The sequence below is a fragment of the Orbicella faveolata genome, unplaced genomic scaffold, assembly GCF_042242905.1.
Source record: "Orbicella faveolata isolate gen_17 unplaced genomic scaffold, um_ofav_v1 contig_12, whole genome shotgun sequence".
NCBI lineage: Eukaryota > Metazoa > Cnidaria > Anthozoa > Scleractinia > Merulinidae > Orbicella > Orbicella faveolata.
The window spans coordinates 3069086-3087536 of NW_028301539.1; the positions used below are offsets into that span (position 1 = coordinate 3069086).

Below are 18451 nucleotides of genomic sequence, written 5' to 3' on the forward strand. Positions count from 1 at the left end.
AGCTACAAAAATCTCAGCACTGAACTATTAAGGGTCCGAAGAAAATTGAAATACTTTTTGTGCGATGCGGTTTTAAAGATTCAAAATTTCGTGAAGGATGTATGGAATCATCATAGCGCTTCTGTCACCCAGAAATTTTGCAGTTTTTGAATTTTGATATCTTCTGTTTAATCAAAAGAACTTCAACTGTTTAAGGTCAATTCGTATTCTGTATATTTTGCATAATACATTAGCCCAACATAGTTTGCCTAGAGGCTTGAGTTACGACTGAAGAATGGGACAACTGGAGCAGGGACTGCAAAAGTCGAAAGCTGAAATAAAACTTAAAAACTTAAAATAATGGTTTAGTTTTGTCAAATTACTATGGTATACTAGTGAACTGAAGCTAGGAATTTAAGTACCGTTCTAAGAGTTATGTTGTCAGTACGCGTGAATATATAAGCTTATATTAGTACTCAAAAGTGAGACGAAGGTTTCAAGCTTACTCACCTGTGGATGACAACAACATCCACATGGTGTACGAGCCATTTTAGAAACAACGTAAAGGAACACCTGAAAGATGTTGACGCAGAGAGCAAAAGTACAATTATTAACCAGGTGTTTGGACAAAACGATGGTGATGGAGTCTATAAAGAGGGTCTCTTGGATGCTGACTCGGCGGAGCCTTCGCAAACTTTAAGCCTTTATGAGTCAGTTAGGGACGGTTGGAGGGAAATTTCTCATTCTTTTGTGCCTTGGTTCGATAGTAAAATCCCCACTATCAAAGTCGATGCTTGCAAATGTCAGAAAGGCGGCAGGCTTGGGTTCCCCACCAGCAAAGTATTACACCCATAGCTCTGAGAGTAACAATCATGTTATTAAGCACAAAGAACGTTATCGAGACGTTTCCCTGCCTCAGTTTGTTCAGGACATGAAAGAACTAGGAGAGATTATGACGATGACTTCGTGAAAGCTATCACTGGGCGTGGCGAGTACAAAATGAAGTACTCGCATCTTGAGCTTAGCACTGATCAATGGTTTAGCATGACTCTTAAGTAGAGAGAGTCATATGTTAGAAAAATTCGAGGCTTGACCATGCTTGAGGTGTTGCAGGGGGACAGCAGCCGTCTTCAGAGTTTAGGAGTGAGAGCTGAAACCCAATTGCAAACATCTGGTATATCTGTCTCTTGGAAAAAGTTTCAAAGCCCCCTTGACGAGGTAGTTCTTGAGAGCATGTGGACAAAGGCTGCCAAACTTTGTACTTCTCCTGGTGCGATTCAGTGTGTACCCTATTGTGAAGAAAACGCTCCTGCAACGCCAGTCTATCTAGTTTTGAGTGGTAGTAATTCTCGCGAGTTTCATTCAGTAGAGTGCAGTGGTACACTCTCGACAGTTGTCAAATGTTCGTGTGCAGGGATGAAATCATCTGGAATCTGCTGTATGCGAAAAAGTGGGGTTACTTTCACAGTTTTTGCAGTATTACAGTGCTAAGAAACCAAGGTTAAATTTGACAAAAATCAATCTAGTGGGTAAACAAGACCGTCACTGTGTAGGAAGGAAACCAAACCAACCCCGTGAGCGTTTCAAAGGCCCAATGGCGCAAAGCGAAGTTGTAATAGAGTGCCGAAAGGTGTTTGCAGACAATCGACCTAGCGTGGGTAATCAAGGAGCAAGCCTTTCGCCTGAGGTTGAGAACCATGCACTTAGCCAGGCTCAAGTTCAATTCTCTGGATACGAGGCAGTATCCTCAGAAATCCCGTCCTGCCGAAAGCAGCATATTGCCCCATCTCGATGAACAGGGTAATCAATTTTCCTTTCTGGAATTCCTTTATGACACTAATGCACTGCAGTTACAAAATAACTCTACAACTGAGACGACTTCTCCTGCCTACCCACAATCTACTTACTATGCAACCTGAAAACGAGGCTCATCGCAAGGCCGAGCTATGGCGGTTCAAACTCCCCAAGCTTGTTATAATCAAGCATGGACGACCAAACCCTCTTTCCCAAAATCAGATTGTAATTATGTTTGACAGGTTTCCCGCGGTAACTTGCATATTTATTCGTTGCGCGTGATACCAAAAATACCATTTCATGAATTTCCATGGGTTCTCAGTCTCTTCATCACTACCTCTGCTGGTGCTTATACTCACAATATTTCAATCTCGTTCCCGATTGTCAGTGCTGATCTAAAAGCGCGATCGCTGAAAACGAGATTTTCAATATCTTCTAGTTCATTGCTCAGGTACTGAAATAACGAGAAAGGAAGGTCACCTCTCCCGTTTGCTTTTTATCATCGGCAAATCCCCTTTATTTTGGCACAAAACGTTTCCAAAAAAAATGTGATAATAACCGCTGAAAAAATTTAATTCGGCATTAACAACAATCTCAACAATTTTCGATTTCCCATTCCCCATTCTCCATTACCGATTTCCCATTCCACATTCCACATTCCCCATTCCCCATTTACCATTTCCAATTTCCCATTCCTCGTTTTAGTAACATCCAAAAATTACTACAATTTTGATGGTCTAAATTCTGGATTTCATTTGTGTGAGGAACTTCTGACAAAAAGTTATTGTGTAGATGTTTTCTTTTGGATTTTCACTAGAAATATGTTTTCCATAAAGCTACAGTACAATATAGACAGTTTAAAATCTAAATATCTTATAAAATAAGATACAGAAATGTAGCAGTAGTACAATATTTCTGCCAATGGATACACTACGACAACCTCTGAAGAAAAAAGAACCTGATCAGCCTGAATTGTGAAAAACTACCCTAAAATAGACGAGCCTGTTCAACCCGACCTCAAAAATTCCAGGTTCTTATATGTAGGTTTTTACTGCGTTCGATTTCCCTGCAAAGTCCTGAACTCGAATAATTGAAAAAAAAGACTTTTTCATCTATGTAACCAAAACTTTCTTTATCGCTTTCCGTACAATCATGCAGCTGTCAGCTTTCATAGAAGAAGTAGATTGCAACTGAAAATTAGCGGAGTCAGGATTCAAACCCATTTCCTATCAAGTGAAGAGTTAATTTTATAGAATGAAGACTGAAAGAGCAGGTGATATCGTGGGGCGTGAAGGGGGGGGGGGGGGGGAATGAGAGGTCTCTCCCGGGAGGGGAGGTCATCTCAACGTAATTTTACGGACGGCAGGTATATTTTGCAGGTTGCAGGTTGCAGGTTGAAATTTAGTTATAACTGGAAAACCACTGGCACTTAAAAGAAACGTACAGGTGGTAGACTTACCGTGACTGTTACATGACGCTGTTTACAATCGCTCAGAAAAGTGGCTTCCACCTTAGTGCCAAACCGGCCGAAGCGATGGGAGGAGAGTGTATTCCTATGATTTTAAGCCTGCAATGAATTATTGTTTTTGAAGAAACGTCTGAAATATCATCTGAAATATCTGCTGAATTTGGTTTCTTCTCTGTGAGAACCAAAATGAAAGCACACTGAGCTTGTGCTAGTATATTCCGTCGGTTAAAATCTTATATTATTTCATTTCTTTATTTATTTGCGTCATTTGTGATGGCAATCTTCTCTTGTTGAGGGAAGACCCGAGCCAAATCTGGAATCGATGGAAACATCTGTGGAGTGGCCATTCAGATGGCTTTGAAGAGATTTCACTGGTCTCAGCGTGTCGATCGTTAAGTACTTATAGCGGATCGATCGTGTTTTCACTACGTGAAAGAGGCGAACTACTTTATGTAAGAACCACTGACGAGTATATTGGTTACTAATTATTTTTAGTGCTAGCGGTTTTCCAGTTATAATTAAATTTCAACCTGCAACCTGCAACCTGCAAAATATACCTGCCGTTTCACGGGTCGTTTTAATTTTTTCTTTCACGTATTTTGCTGCCGGGTAAACGAGATTGATTGCCTGCTCATTGAGGCAAAAGTAGAATCCAGAGGTAGATTTTTAGAAAAATTCTGTTACTGATAATCTATATCGTTTTTCAATATTTGTTTATGTTTCTATGTTTAAAAATACAATCATTCCTCTCTCATACAGTTTCATACAATCGCATCATTTCGACTGTTGGGTTATTTTCGTGCAGTATACCTACGTTTACATAAGCACATACGAGCGTTCGTATTTCCTGTTAACAGCTAGACTTTTTGCTTGCCTGTTATTTCTTTTCCAAAGCTTCTTTAGCTTGCATTGCACTTCATCTAACTACTGCAACAGGAACTTCAATGATTAACAATGATTAATTTGGGTTAATTTATGAAGACCGTGAAATGCGAGAAGTTACTCTCAGTCCAGATTCTGTCAATGTATCTTCCGAGATCGGTAAGGGTCGATTGCTTTGCACTTCTGGCGAGAGCCTATGCGGCTGTGACCAGGAATATCCTGTAGTTGAGCTAAAACAAGTATGCTTAAACGATTTTTATCTTATTTTAGTTGCACGATGAAGCATGTGGCTGCTCTGCGATACGTCTTCCACGTTCGTATAGTCGTTGGTGCGATTCCCGGGGGGGGAGTACTTTGGGAATTTCTGGGTGGGAATGTGCCGCTGGGACCCTGGAACCCTTAGCCTATACCAGAGCTAGTTCAGCTGAATTTTGCTACCCTATACTAGAGTAAACTTACCAAATCCCCTCATCTATCGACACTGTTGAGGTTGATTTGCATAAATTTAAACTTGCTGATTCGATTTTTTATATATTTTTGAGTGTCAATTCCTGGTTTCCTTAGTCTAGATGAAATCTTCAACCAACTAGTCAGTTTTGTGAAAAATGATACCCTATTCTAGACCCAAACGCTCTGATTTATATACCCTATCCTAGAGTAAACTGCTTGAAAACCATACCCTTCACAGCGGCACATACCTATATAGCCCATATATGGCAGTGTCCCCCCCGGGGTGCGATTCAGTGCGACTTACATGGCTGCCCGTAAAAAGATAAAGTAAATGTTGCTACCTATTTCAGCAGTATTTAGAGCGAAGCTCGACGTTTCTGCTGCGTCTGATGGAAACTGAACCATTACAAAAACAAGTTTAAAAGTTATCTAACCCGCGGTGTACTCAACGCTGCTATTAACTGCGTCGCTGGTCGGTTGGGCAGGATTTTTGTTGAACACCCTCTAGGTCTAACATTCTGTTCATCTCCGGAAAGGAAATTATGATAGAAATGAAATCAAAGCGCAGCACTTTTGTAAACAGGAAAAACACACAAAAAGACGTGTGACTTCGTAGTAATAAAAGAACTATAAATAAAAACAGTATATGATTTTCCAACCTACTAATCTGTTTCCGTAAGTTGTCTAAGATTAGATCGAAAAGGATATCTATTCTATGCATCGAAACTAGACGCTTATGAATAAAAAGGTCCTACGAACGAGAGCTCACTACGGACCCGTCAATCTATAGTAATTTTCTGCATACTGCTTGTTCACAAAGCGTTTGATTAATATGTAGGTTTGACGTTTGCTTCACAGTTCATAATTTTATAATTGCTTTGCCTGCTCGGAGCGCGGAATTTGTAAATGACTTGATGGTAAATGGCGCCTAATGGCACTCACAAAAAGCTTTGTTTACTGTACTTTAATTTGTTTCTGGAAGTTGAAACCTTGTCTTCTAAGACTAGCTGCTACGCAATTACTCTTCTATAGGCTTCATTTGACGAATTCGGTTGACTGTGTTCGACTTACGCTCCCAGCACCGAATTTTTGATACCAATAATAATTTTGTTTGAAATGACCTGGAAGACATTTTTCAGTAGCTGAATATCCCGCTGATGTTTTTATCCCATCGTGTTCACAGACCGGAGGAATTTGGGACGCAAAATAATCAAGGCACTTTATATACTATCATGTCGTTAGAACATCTTCCGGTTTGCTGAAAACTTCGATCGACTGTGCGAACCTCCACGTTCAGGAAAGAAGTGTCCAATTCATAACAGCCTCCGCCCAAGTTCAAGGGCGCGTGAGGGCTAGCTGAAATTCTCTCAGTAAAAAGCTCTTCATCTGTGATAACCAGGGTTATTGTTTGATACCGTCTTGGTAGCACTTAACTGCGAGCAGAAAATGGTTGTTTCATTTGTGAGTTATCAGACTAAATAAAAACTGATGTTAATATGGGAGGGAAAAATGTATTTCGGGTTACGAAACGTCTTCATGTGATTTAAAAACGCGAGGGTTGAAAGCACCTGGCTGTTTCTCAATTCTTCCATGTTCGGCTCCTCCCTTAGTAATTTTGTAGAAGCTACTCTTCTGAAACATTTGTTCATCTGATATGCTTAGTCATGGAGCCACTGTTTCTCAATTCTTCCATGTTCGGCTCCTCCCTTAGTAATTTTGTGAAAGCTCCGCTTCTGAAACAATTGTTCATGTGATATGCTTACTCATGGTGGCTGTAGACAATGTTTTCTTTACCCCGAGTAATTACGAAATAAATGAAGTCAAAATAAAGGGAAAAATTCTGCACATTCGCAGAATTGTTCACCTTTAACCCGGGTGGTCAAATTCAACATAATTATAACTGTTTATGTTCAAAAGGTTTTGTTTTAAATTGCTTTTAGTCGCAACTTGTCAACAGTGTTGGATTATATGAAGAGACATAACAGCTTGCTTGAAGCTTGAGATAATTAGTAGGAAGCTTACTAAACCCTTGGATGATAGATATTGAGCAGTATTTCTAGGTATATGTGTATGTTATACTGCTTATCATTCAGTACAAGGTGGTTTTAACTTGACATGGGTCTTTTAATGTCACCTATGGGCCCGGGGGGGCTACTCTACAAAGTTCCATAGGGGAGGCTGAGCCCCGAGGTCCAACCCCTTAACCTTTTGTACACCATTTTGACAGAAAAAGTACCCCTTTCGTATGCCTTTAATTGGAAAAAGGTTCCCCTTTCGCATACTTTCATAACTGGCCCGTATTATATCGCCAAAAAAGGAATTCTTCTTGTCATTTTTACATAGTGCCTAACAAATGAAATGAGACAGCCATGAGGTACGTCTGTTGGAAATATTTTAGTTAAAGGCCCTTTAAAGTGACTAAATTACTGATTTCACCACTTTTCATATACCTAACTTGTGAAATCCCTACCCTTTTATACACCTGAAGACTTAAAAAGGTACTCTTTCGGGCGAAGCCTCCCCGTATTATAGGGAGTACCCCCCCCCCCATCTTAATTTCTCAAGATCAATAGAAAACAAGTCAGTTACTGTAGCTAGGAGAACCTGCTGGGTTTCCCATCTCATATACAGGCACTGTTTGCGAATAACGGCTCGCTCTAAGAGTACTCAACATCTGCTTAAGAAATTCTTAAATTATACCCCGTCAAAAGATGTTACATAAATATGACGCGAAGCAAATTTAAGAAAAATCCCTTATCGTCTTTTTAGCCTGGGTGGAAGACAATTGACAATTAACCGAATAATAGAACTTTCTTTTTCAAAAGGGCGTGGCTAAATGTGGTGCACATCTAATGAATTAATAGATTATACCATTTTAGACTTGACCGTATTCTGTCATTCACTGGCAATCAACTGAATATTTCACACAAACAGTTGCATAGTGTTTGAAACTTTCCGTAGATTCCTTTCATTGATTCATCTATGATTAGTTTTTCTATGACATAATGCTTCGTATAAAAGGAGTTCCCATTGAAGCAGGACTTAAACCCAACTTTTGCAGGGGTCGGAAAGAAGACGCGAAGCCTAAAATGTAAGTACAGTGTCCACTTTTCTGCAGTACTGATGGATGTAATATTCTACATAAATTGTAGTCTTCCTTGTGACTAGTTACTACCACTTCGAGCTTCCAACAATTTAAGTATCCTTAAAATTTCTCAGCTACTGAAAAATAGCAACTATCCAACATCATATAATTTTTTCTGGACAAGATTGTTGTTTTTTTTTTACTTTCGTTCGTTCAGTGCATTGATTTCGGTCTTATTTCGTATTTGCTATATTTTAGCCAAGTTCGTGGTTGAAAGAAGCTTTCTTATCGAGAATTAATTGTTTCCTCTCATTGAATTGGGTTCTTTAGAGCATAAAATGGCTTTTAGTTAAAGAGGGAGCGATGCAACATCTGTTGCGAAAAACGTAAATCAGAACTACCTTTGCTTCATGGTGTCCTTTAGATAGTCGGTAAAGCATGCAAATTTATTTTTCTCCTATTTCCGTTGAATTGAAGTTGTTAATGTTATGATGCCGTTGCGAGATAAAATTGCCAAGAATTTGGATCGAACGCAGAAACACACAAGCATGTCGACTTGATTCAATCTGTGTCACACCCATTTCACTGGCCTGGTGATTTAGAATAATTTCTTTGTTCTCTTTTCCGTTTAACGCCAAAATTCGTCATGTACAGTCAATATACTGGTCATTTAAATAGCCTTACTCAAGCAGGGTTTTTCTAAAGCAGCTGCTGCCTTTTAATTCCAGTTTGTCTAAATTTTCTTCAACGTACGTAGTCGCTTTATAGTCAAAAGGAAGTCCTCAATTAAAACTAAGAGAGGACTGCCTCGTGATCTCTTTCGTCGAACTCAAAGTAAACATGAGAGGTAAACAGATAAACAAAAATACATTAATTTTGCTTTTAGTAATCGATAGCGGAAGAGAACATTTGACCGCTAAATACTGTAATTTAATGAAACTTTATTCGGGTGGAACCATTGTGAAGTTCAGCTAAAAGCTCTTGATTAGAAATTGAAACCACCAAGTAAACAATTTAAGCCTAAATATAACATCTCTAACAAGCACTTTGTATAAATTGTCGGTACTTCATTCAATGTATTATCTAATGCATGGTTTGTGATGATTCAGCGATAAACTTAAACAAAACTAATAGTAGCTAAACAAATTAAGAGAAAGTAGCGTTTTAATTCCTGTTTGCGAATAAAAAGGACATAGAAAACCCGCCACGAGAGTTAATGTTTAGTTCATTCCACGTTATTCTTTCGTTGGTTGGCTCGTTCGCTCGCTCTTTCGTCCACTCGCTAGTCGTTCGCTTGCCTTCGTTCGTCTATGCTTTCGTTTGTTCGTTCGTTAGGTTCGCCCGCTCAGGTTCCTTCATTCATCATATCCTCAGCAAAGCGGACGATAAAAGAAACAACTCTTCACTGCGAGGACTCCACTGCTGGAGGTGCTAATTTTTCAGTAAATTCTTTCATCAGAAAGATGTCCCTGAAGTTCCTCTTTGTGGCTGCTCTTTTTCTGTTGGTGCTCGATGTGGATGTGTCATCTGGGACCTTCTGCGACGAGGGTCCTCCGGGGCGATACTGTTATAAGGACCTGACAGGATGGTATGAGTGCGTCTACGACAGCAAGACCAAAACAATGAACCAAACAAAGCACGAATGTCCCGCTAATACAAGGTCAGTACGCGAACTAAAACAATATGACTTGAAGCTTAAACATATGGTAAAGCACACCTGACCTGCAAAGTAAGCGCAGGAAAAGTGACGTGTCACACGTGTCATGCCGAATATCATCTCTCTCTGATTGCATGCCTAAGTCTTCTGTAACTGGACGAAATGGTAGGAAAAAATAAGAGTATTGTTTTTCCGGCCGAGGCTGAATATTCTTCATGATTTTTCTGTGAATATTCCTAGAATGTAGCGTGTGACATTTCTGTTTTCGAATGTATTTGGTGTCTGGATGGTGTTACAGTAACTTTGGAGCCAGCCTACAGGCATTAAGGCCTGATATGACGCACATCATTGTAAGTCCTTGCAGAGATGATTAGCATCGAACGTACGGCTAGTGCTGTTTTGCTTTTTGATTAGTTTTCCCGTTTAGAGAAAGGAAGAATTTTATACCGTTTTGGTTAAAAACATATCATTGTATTGTATTTACAAATTTTCAACTCCATTCTTTGGAAAATCTTAGCCTCGGGTTTATTCTTAAAATACTTTAAAAAAATTTCGCGAATTTCAGCCTCGATATTCTTTTAAAATATATTTGGGTTATTGACCAAGTGTGAGGTCAAGATGGCTGAATATTGGCCATAAACACGCAAACATAAACACGCAAAAAAGAACGAGGCCAATATCCAGCCATCTTGGCCGAACAAGCTTGGTCAATACAGGATTTATTATATGGCTTTCTGGGAAATTTTGCTTGCGGGACACGGCGGGTAGTCCCGAGCGCACAAGGTAGCTCCATCTTGCCCGCTCGGATAGCCAATCACAGCACAGAATTTGATTCATCTTGCCCGCTCACGGAGCTAGCCATATAACAGATTCTTTTATAATATAGATATGACCCTGCGCGCGCTCTGATTGGTCGAAAACCCATATTTTATCAGAGTATAAAACATAGAAAAAGCGTGTTTTATTGTTTTTCGTCACATTACCTCTATATCATAAAGCAAATAAAGAAGCCTAAGCCGTGTATTACAATGTGATAAAACACTCCGGACATTTGAAAACACTCGAAAAATGTAGAAAACACTCGCCTGCGGCTCGTGTTTTCTACATTTCCCTCGTAATCTCAAATGGCCGTCGTGTTTTATCACAGTGTAATACACGGCTTAGGCTCTTTTTTTTTTCTGTTAAATAAAAAAAGAGTGAATTCGTGTTTTTTTCTTCCGTTTCTTATCTCATGCAGGTGCCAGTGCTTTTATGGTCCAAACTGCCCAAGCACCGTAAAGGACCCGTGCGCTAAATACGAGCTGCCCCCTCCATTCCCAGCCGTGTTCTCTACATTCTACACCGAGACCGTCACGACATGCGACAACAAACAATGCACGAACGTGACAATCATTGGTGACATGCAGCAGAATGCTACCGCTGGGGAACAGCGCCATGATATCGTAGGAACAACCTGGAATACCCGATTTATTTTCCCGTTCCGATACATTGACTTCGGCGACTTTATCCAGGTATACTAACACGTATTTAGAGCCTTGAGTAAAAGAATACCGAGATATTTATCTTCTACCTCAACAATAGCTCAAGAAAAGTACGGCGCAAACCATTCTATTTTTTGAAGGGGGGGGGGGGGTAGGGGGTGTGCTGGGCAATTTTCTGGGGCATGAAATTTCTATCTTTTTTGGTGGGCAATAGCTCGTGCAAGAATTTTTTAACAGGACCTGGACAGTAGAAAGCACTTGCTCGATGTGTATTCACACGATTTTTTTTTAGCAGTTATTATAATAAATCTTTATTTGTACTCATTCTTGCTACAGAAAAAATTACAATTTCAATGAAAATATTAGAAGTAATAATTTGAGTACTAGCTTCCTGGAATAACCATAGGGGCTAGCAGAGCCAGGCAGTCAGTTAACATCAGTATTATTATTGCGGTAAGTAAGTGCTGTACAGGAATTTTTTCTTAGAAATCCCCTTTTTCTCACCCTCAATGCAATAACAATAACACGCGAACTAGGAAGTTCATGTCTTATAAGTAACCAACGTGTTTTTCGCTGCGTCAATCATGATACCGGGTAACAGTAATTACCACTTTATGAATGATCACGTCTGCGCTAACATCAAAAAGCGGTTCGATTGAGTATCTGTGGACTACCCCTCACCCAACTGATTGAGACATTTTACGATTGCTAAATTATTGCGGAATAAACGGTCTGTGACAGCAATGTTTTTCTACTGTGCATATACGTTTTTGTGCTGCCTTGAAGTTAACTCAATCCAATTCATTTTCATTTTAGTTCGACGCAGCTTGGTTCGAGAAGAACTGCAGCTTGACTTCCCGCGTAACTTTCCCGCGCTTTGGGGTGCCACCTTACTTCACGTGTGACCAGTCCATGATCTCCGTCAAAATGGACAATGCTACGTTGAAGGGGTGTATGTGGCAGTCAGGAGGTCACAGCAAGACAGAGGAGGTGACCATCGAGAGGTGGACACTGATCAGCCTCCGGGATGGTCGCTACATTCCGTTTTCGCACGACATTCAACAGAAGCCCACCCCCACTAGTAACATCACCGTCTACCATGACATCAGGTTCGCCTCATTCTTCCCTGATTTCTTGGATCCCAGCCAGCTTTCGATGCCGACCTTCTGTTTCCACAAGGCCCCAGGTTTCTTTGAAAGCGAGGTTTAAACAAAGAGCAACGAAATAGTAGCCTGTTATGGAGACGCTCTTTGGGCTCGTCACGCAATCTTCCTCCCTCACGCTGGGCATGAAGATTGCGTGACGAGCCCAAAGAGCGTCAGCGTTGGAGGCTAACGAAATAGAGGCTAGATTTACTATATTTGGAACTAGCCCTTAACTTGCTAGTTTTTGCTAAGAAAAATGCTATCAGGGAAAGTTACAATCCTGTAATGACAGAATTAGGAAGACATCAAGTCTGTAAATTCAATTTAATTACAGCTTTACAAGGCAATAAATGACACCTTATCTCAAATGAACGTGATTGAAAATGTCATGCTGCATCACCAGTGTCCCTTAGAAATTTTGATGAGGTGGTTGACAACAGTTTCAAAGCTCATTCCATCACTTATATAATTATAATTTGATGGATCAGTACTACCGCTCTTTACCAGATGAGGCCACGATGTTGAACTCACGCAAATGCCCAGTGGCTGGCGAACAATTAAGTTCTGGTCATCTTCATGGCACAATAGATTACTACGCAGCTGTTAAAACACGCTTAATTTTAGCCCTAGGTGCATATTACTAAAAAACGAGCTCGGCGACTTCCATTTTTTAATTGTGGAATTGTAGTTAGCGTGATTAGATACTGTCCAGAAAATCGCTTGGATCAGAATATACTGCATTACTTTCCACCCCTACCACCCTTATGCGCCCAAGACGTTCGGTTTGGCGAAATCATGCAATTTCCGAGAAGCAAGGTTTGGGGTAAACTTATGCCCGACAAAAAGCCGCATTTTGTAAAAATTCTGTGTGAAATCGCACCAGTTAAACTAACCAGAAAAATATAGCAGGGCCGAATCTCTCCTTCAGTGTGATTTAGGCTTATTCCTGATCATAACTTGGGAAAACCGGTTCCTGAAAATCAGGTTTACGGTGTTTCAGCAAGAAAGAAAGAGAGGCATGAGTACACGTGTTTGCGCTGTTTCTTTCTATCAAGCTGAAACACCTTGCAGCTTCAATCAAGACCTTAACCACCATTACCATAAAACCTTTCGACATTGTCGCGTACGCTTATAAGCTTTCGAGGGACAACCTTTCTCAAAACAGCTGTACCGAAATTGGTCAATTAGTCCTCACGACAAACTAGACTGCAGGCAATCTGTTTTTCTCTCGAGATCACACTCCGCCCTTTTGCGTTCGCGCTCACAGATAAACACTCTTCTGACCCACAGAAAAAAAAAGACCACCTACCTGCCGCCTAGCGGCGAACTTATGTCAGCTGTCATGTTGACTTTTAGAAGTTTATTTCTCCAAATGCCGCTAAATCAGGGTCCTTGCTTATTTGCTGTCAGTTTGCAGGACTTGCATCGCGTGATCAGCAACTCTGTAATGTTCCGAAATTTTGGAAGAATCTTCAACCACATCGCTCGTAAACGTTTTAGCACGATGTGTCAGTTTTGTCCCCTCGTCTGCCGAGAAACTCTCTCGGAGTTAGATCAAGGTGTATCTCAGTAATTGCGTGACTTAAACCGATTGAATCGTGAGGTCATTCATGCACATTTAGGGGTGTGTGTCATAAATAAATACGGAACTTCTAAGAACTCGTGCGCTTAACGAATTCAGTTCAGCAAGCTTCAGCGTTTTCTCTTCAAGGTAAGAAGCTAAATATTTTACTTTCCAAAAGAACTGAGATCATTTTCGTCCAGGACGGTAAGTTTTCCAAATTATTGCGAGTTTCGTAGCGACAGAGTAGCAATGACTGATTGTACATCGAAATTGATTTTCGGAGGTGCGCTTGGACGTATATCGTAGAGGAAATATCAGCATGTTTTCTCCTGTTTCGTTAAATGTCCTCTACAAAGGTGTCATTTCAAGCCAATATACGTCTCGTTTGACATTCAAATATACAGTTACGGTAAATAGATAGCTGTTGTTGTCGAACTAGCCGCGCATGCAGCCATCTCGCATTTTAGTTTGGACTCGATGGGCGAAAGTGAATGCCAGTTTCTCTCTACAATATAAACCCCGTTACCGATATTAAATAGAAGTTAAAAGGGCAAGAAATCTATTTAATCATTTAAATTAACGAATTTTAGGAGAATAAAAATATGCGTCAATAAAATCATGTAAAATCTACCCCGCCCTCTGCCCCGAACATTTTTGGGGCGTCAAATAATTACATTATGGCCTCCCGGTGGGACTAAACGATCCACTTATAATACTGACTCTGAACAACGAATCACCGATGGGCCGTAAACGTGTTTGCTTAGTTCTGCCCAGTTTAAGTTAGTCATAGCTCTACATAATTTACAAATACTGAAATAGCCAAATATACTTGCACAAATGCTTGGTTGCTGGGGGTGGGGTACGGCTGGTTTTCACTGTCACGCATCAAAATTGAAACTCGTAATCTTTCAATAATTTAAGTCGAGAATCTGCGATATGATAGACGATTGATATGAAAACAACCTCACCATGATTTAGGTCTGTGCAGTTTCTCAATCGCGTGCGCGTCATTCGGAAAAGTGTTTCACTCAAATTTAGTGCCGCAATTTTGATGTCACGCAACGCATAAACTTGGAATTTCAAACGTGCTCTATAACAAAATGAGGAGCCCTGTCGACCTTAAATGTTGTAAAACGTCAAGTTATTGGAGAGACTAACATTTGATGAAACTAAAATTTCTGAAGGATTGGTAATCTTTTATATTGGAAAATGATGACGTCACATGAAAACCGGCAATTGATTGCGTGACTTGCACCGATTGAATCGCGAGGTCATTCATGCACATTTAGGGGTGTGCGTCATAAATAAATGCGGAACTTCTAAGAACTCGTGCGCTTAACGAATTCAGTTCAGCAAGCTTCAGCGTTTTCTCTTCAAGGTAAGAAGCTAAATATTTTACTTTCCAAAAGAACTGAGATCATTTTCGTTCAGGACGGCAAGTTTTCCAAATTATTGCGAGTTTCGTAGCGATAGAGTGGCAATGACTGATTGTACGTCAAAATTGATTTTCGGAGGTGCGCTTGGACGTATATCGTAGAGGAAATATCAGCATGTTTTCTCCTGTTTCGTTAAATGTCCTCTAGCAAGGTGTCATTTAAAGCATATATACGTCTCGCTTGACTTTCAAATACGCAGTTACGGTAATAGTTGTTGCTGTCTAATTAGCCGCGCATCCATACTAATACTCTTGCATTTTAGTTTGGACTCGATGGGCGGAAGTGAATGCCAGTTTCTCACAACAGAACCACTATAAACCCCGTTGCCGATGTTAAATAGAAGTTAAAAGGGCAAGAAATCTATTCAGTTGTATAAGTGTCTAACGTTCTCAACGAATTTTCGGAGAATAGAAATATGCGTTAGTTTGTCCTTTCGCTACATAATTTACAGATTTGTTCCTGGGGGTGGGGTATGGCTTGTTTTCACTGTCACGCCGTCAAAAACAAAACTCGTAACTGCTTAATAAATTAAGTCGGGAATCTGCGATATGATAGATAATTGATATAAAAAACAACCTCGCCAAAATTTAGGTCTGTGCGGTTTTTCAATCGCGCGCGCGTTATTAAGAAAATTTGTAGAGCGGACGAGCCGCAATTTTGATGTCAAACAACGGATAAACTTGGAATTTCAAACGTCCACCATAACAAAATGAGGAACCTTGTCGAGCTTAAATGTTGTAAAACGTCAAGGTATTAGAAGGTCTTACATCTGATGAACCTAAAACTAAAACTTTAAAAGGATTGGTAAGTTTTTTTCTTTATTTGGGAAAATGATGACGTCACATGAAAACCAGCAATGAGATCATTTGTCAATTAATACTCTTTCGTGACGACCTAAATTACTTCTGCCGGGGTGTAATAAGTTACTCAATTGGTAGGGCGAGGAGGAGAGGTACTAAACCCAACGGTTTTTCCACGACTGTCAACAACTGAAAACGATACCCTTTGAAGCTGCACATTTTTAGTCGATCACTAGCTTTTTTGGGAGCACCCAGAAGGTTCATAGTCATTGGTCAGTTCTCCTAGTGGAGAATTGGGCTATCGCCTCTCTGCTTTTAGGCTATCCTACTCTTGGTCAGTAGATCTTTAGTATCCGACGAAGGCTCGGCTCTTGTGTAAGAACACATTCAGCTTTAGGCAAACTTAGACAACCAAATTTCATATTTTTGTTTATTTCTCTACCTCACAGTGAATCTCTCACAAGTTAAAATGAAATTCAAGTTGTCCTTCGTTTTCTTATTCTTCTACCTGTTACATTGTTCTTCTGGGAATGTAACAGAAGAGCCAGACGAGTTTTGTGACGAGGGTCCCCCTGGAAGGTATTGTTTGCAAGATTTAACAGGCTGGCATGATTGTCACGTGGATCCGTCGACTGGCAAAGTGGTGGACAAGATTTACTCATGTCCTGCCAACACTCGGTAAGTCAGGGATAGTTATCGGCACCTAAAAAAAATCCCCACCACCAGTACTCTGAGCAAGTACAGGTTTTATAGGGCACCCGCTGGAGACTAAAGTCAAAGAGCCGACGCAAAAAATTCCTTACTGATGACGTATTTTTGTAGGCAGCTGGGTAGCGTCTCTCATTGGTTGTTTACTCTCATGCGAAAATTCGAATCCGAGCGACAATCAAATGATCAATGCAGAGTTACGCTCGGTAAGGGTCATAGGTATGTCGCACATCGTCGGATATTTCTTTCGCATGGAGAAAAATCAAGGGCAGGAGGACCTCAATGTATGTCATACAACACCCTTTCACGCTGTATTCTTCCTAGCAATGGCTGCTTTATCAGCCTTTAAGTCAGTTTAATCCTGATTACGACTTACTGTTTTTCCCTCCTGTACAGATGTGCTTGTTTTTACGGTCCCCCGTGCCCAGGCTCACTCGATGACCCCTGCCAGCCCTTCGAGCTGCCCCCTACTATCCCGACTGTATATACCCTGTACTATAACGGCAAGGTGACGAACTGCTCACCCATGGGATGCAATGACACTTACCTCTCAGGCAGAGAGGTTCTGAACCTAACCGAGCACAAGAAGAGAGATGATTCGTATGTCAAGTTCTGGTCATCTATTTTCGTTCTTCCTGGAAACGTGAGCGGTTTTCATCAGGTTAGTAACTTTTCTTACTTCTTTACAACTGTTGGAGGGTTGTCAGGGGCAGGTTTCAAGCCCGGTAGCGGGCGGATGGTACTCCCTTACTTGGGCTATTTACGTATGTACATGTACGCCCCAAAGGATATAGCGATTTTGGCCATTTTGGTTTCAAATAGGGTATGTCTTTTGCACTCAAGTCTTGAATTGGGTATATTTTTTTATGAGAAGCTACTTTTTCATCATTATCGATAAGACCATCAACAAAAGCTCTTATCCGTCTGAACTAGGTAACTAATTATAAGAGCGACCAGGAACCTGGAGGGGGGCGGGGGGGGGGGGGGGGGGGCGGGGGACTGCACTTGAATTTAGGCACAATAACAGAATCAGTTTAGTGTAAGAGGTTTCGTCCTGAAAAGGTCTCGCAAATTAACATTGAATTTCATGGGTCATACAATCTCGTAGCTCAGGTTTTTCGCTTGAAGTTTGGGGGAATGGCAGAGAAGGTTGTGGCATAAAATTTCGACTAGCATACCTTGTTATTCTCGTGAAGACCAGACTACTCAGGTACATTAGTTTAAGTTTAATTTCCCAGCACTTAATTCTCAGCCGCAGGGATTTAGATACAGAATCACATAGAATCTAACTGAACATCTTTCGCAGAGCACAGTGCGCTGGGACCAGCAGGAATGCAAAACGGAGTTGATTAAGACGTTCCCAGCAACACAACTTCCTCAATACTTCAGCTACAACGGAACGGTCAGCATCGGCCATCGCCTCTGCGAGCAATGGATATGGAAGACTGGGGGTCACAATGCAGGACAACCAACCTCCCTTTCTTCCTACTACCTGTCTAACCAGACAAATGCGAAGCAAAAGCGATCTGCTGAGGTCAGCGGTGATGACGCAGATCCCGTTGTGCCAGTGATGATAGAGACCTTTGACAATTCCGGTCCCGTGGGTAAGACTTCACAGCATCTTGTTTTGAACATCACTTCCTTTCTGATTGGCGAAGTAGACGAGGAGCTGCTAGAGCTGCCAAGCTTTTGTTAGCGGAAAACATTTCAACGAATTGGAAAAATGTAGCCGGCTGATACCAACTGATCGAAAACAGTTGATACCAATAGACTTGTAAACCTTAGTATATAGGGAACAGTAATTAATGTCATTAATCGCTTCAACCAAAACGATGACGGCTTTAAAGTGCTTTATTCTAATAGTATTTGAACTTAGTTGTGTTGAGTTGTAACTAGTACTATACAGTACGATAAAGGGTTTATCTTCAACGAAACGTTCGTTGTCTCTTTTCTTATATATAATCAATCCTTTTTGTCACGCTGTTTTCAAAGATGATTGCAT

The 18451-nt window shown here is 40.7% G+C and overlaps 2 protein-coding genes across 4 annotated transcripts; both read left to right on the top strand.

Annotated features, from left to right (window-relative positions):
- Positions 1-7598: 7598 nt before the first annotated feature.
- On the top strand, positions 7599-12309 carry LOC110050456 (uncharacterized). 2 transcript variants are annotated; one of them, XM_020756383.2, is made up of 4 exons: positions 7599-7664; positions 9118-9318; positions 10553-10826; positions 11613-12309. In XM_020756383.2, the coding sequence occupies exons 2-4, from the start codon at positions 9122-9124 to the stop codon at positions 12003-12005; spliced, it is 864 nt and encodes a 287-aa protein (XP_020612042.1). In that variant the 5' UTR covers positions 7599-7664; positions 9118-9121; the 3' UTR covers positions 12006-12309. The 2 variants fall into 2 exon arrangements, with proteins under 2 accessions (XP_020612042.1, XP_089138189.1); XM_089282063.1 differs by lacking the exon at positions 7599-7664 and having other exon boundaries at positions 8895-9318.
- A 1278-nt stretch (positions 12310-13587) lies between these two features.
- LOC149116118 (uncharacterized) lies at positions 13588-18383 on the top strand. Of its 2 annotated transcripts, none has more exons than XM_089282071.1 (4): positions 13588-13709; positions 16191-16419; positions 16846-17110; positions 17756-18383. In XM_089282071.1, the coding sequence occupies exons 2-4, from the start codon at positions 16211-16213 to the stop codon at positions 18143-18145; spliced, it is 864 nt and encodes a 287-aa protein (XP_089138197.1). In that variant the 5' UTR covers positions 13588-13709; positions 16191-16210; the 3' UTR covers positions 18146-18383. The 2 variants fall into 2 exon arrangements, with proteins under 2 accessions (XP_089138197.1, XP_089138196.1); XM_089282070.1 differs by lacking the exon at positions 13588-13709 and adding an exon at positions 14769-14883.
- Positions 18384-18451: the final 68 nt, after the last annotated feature.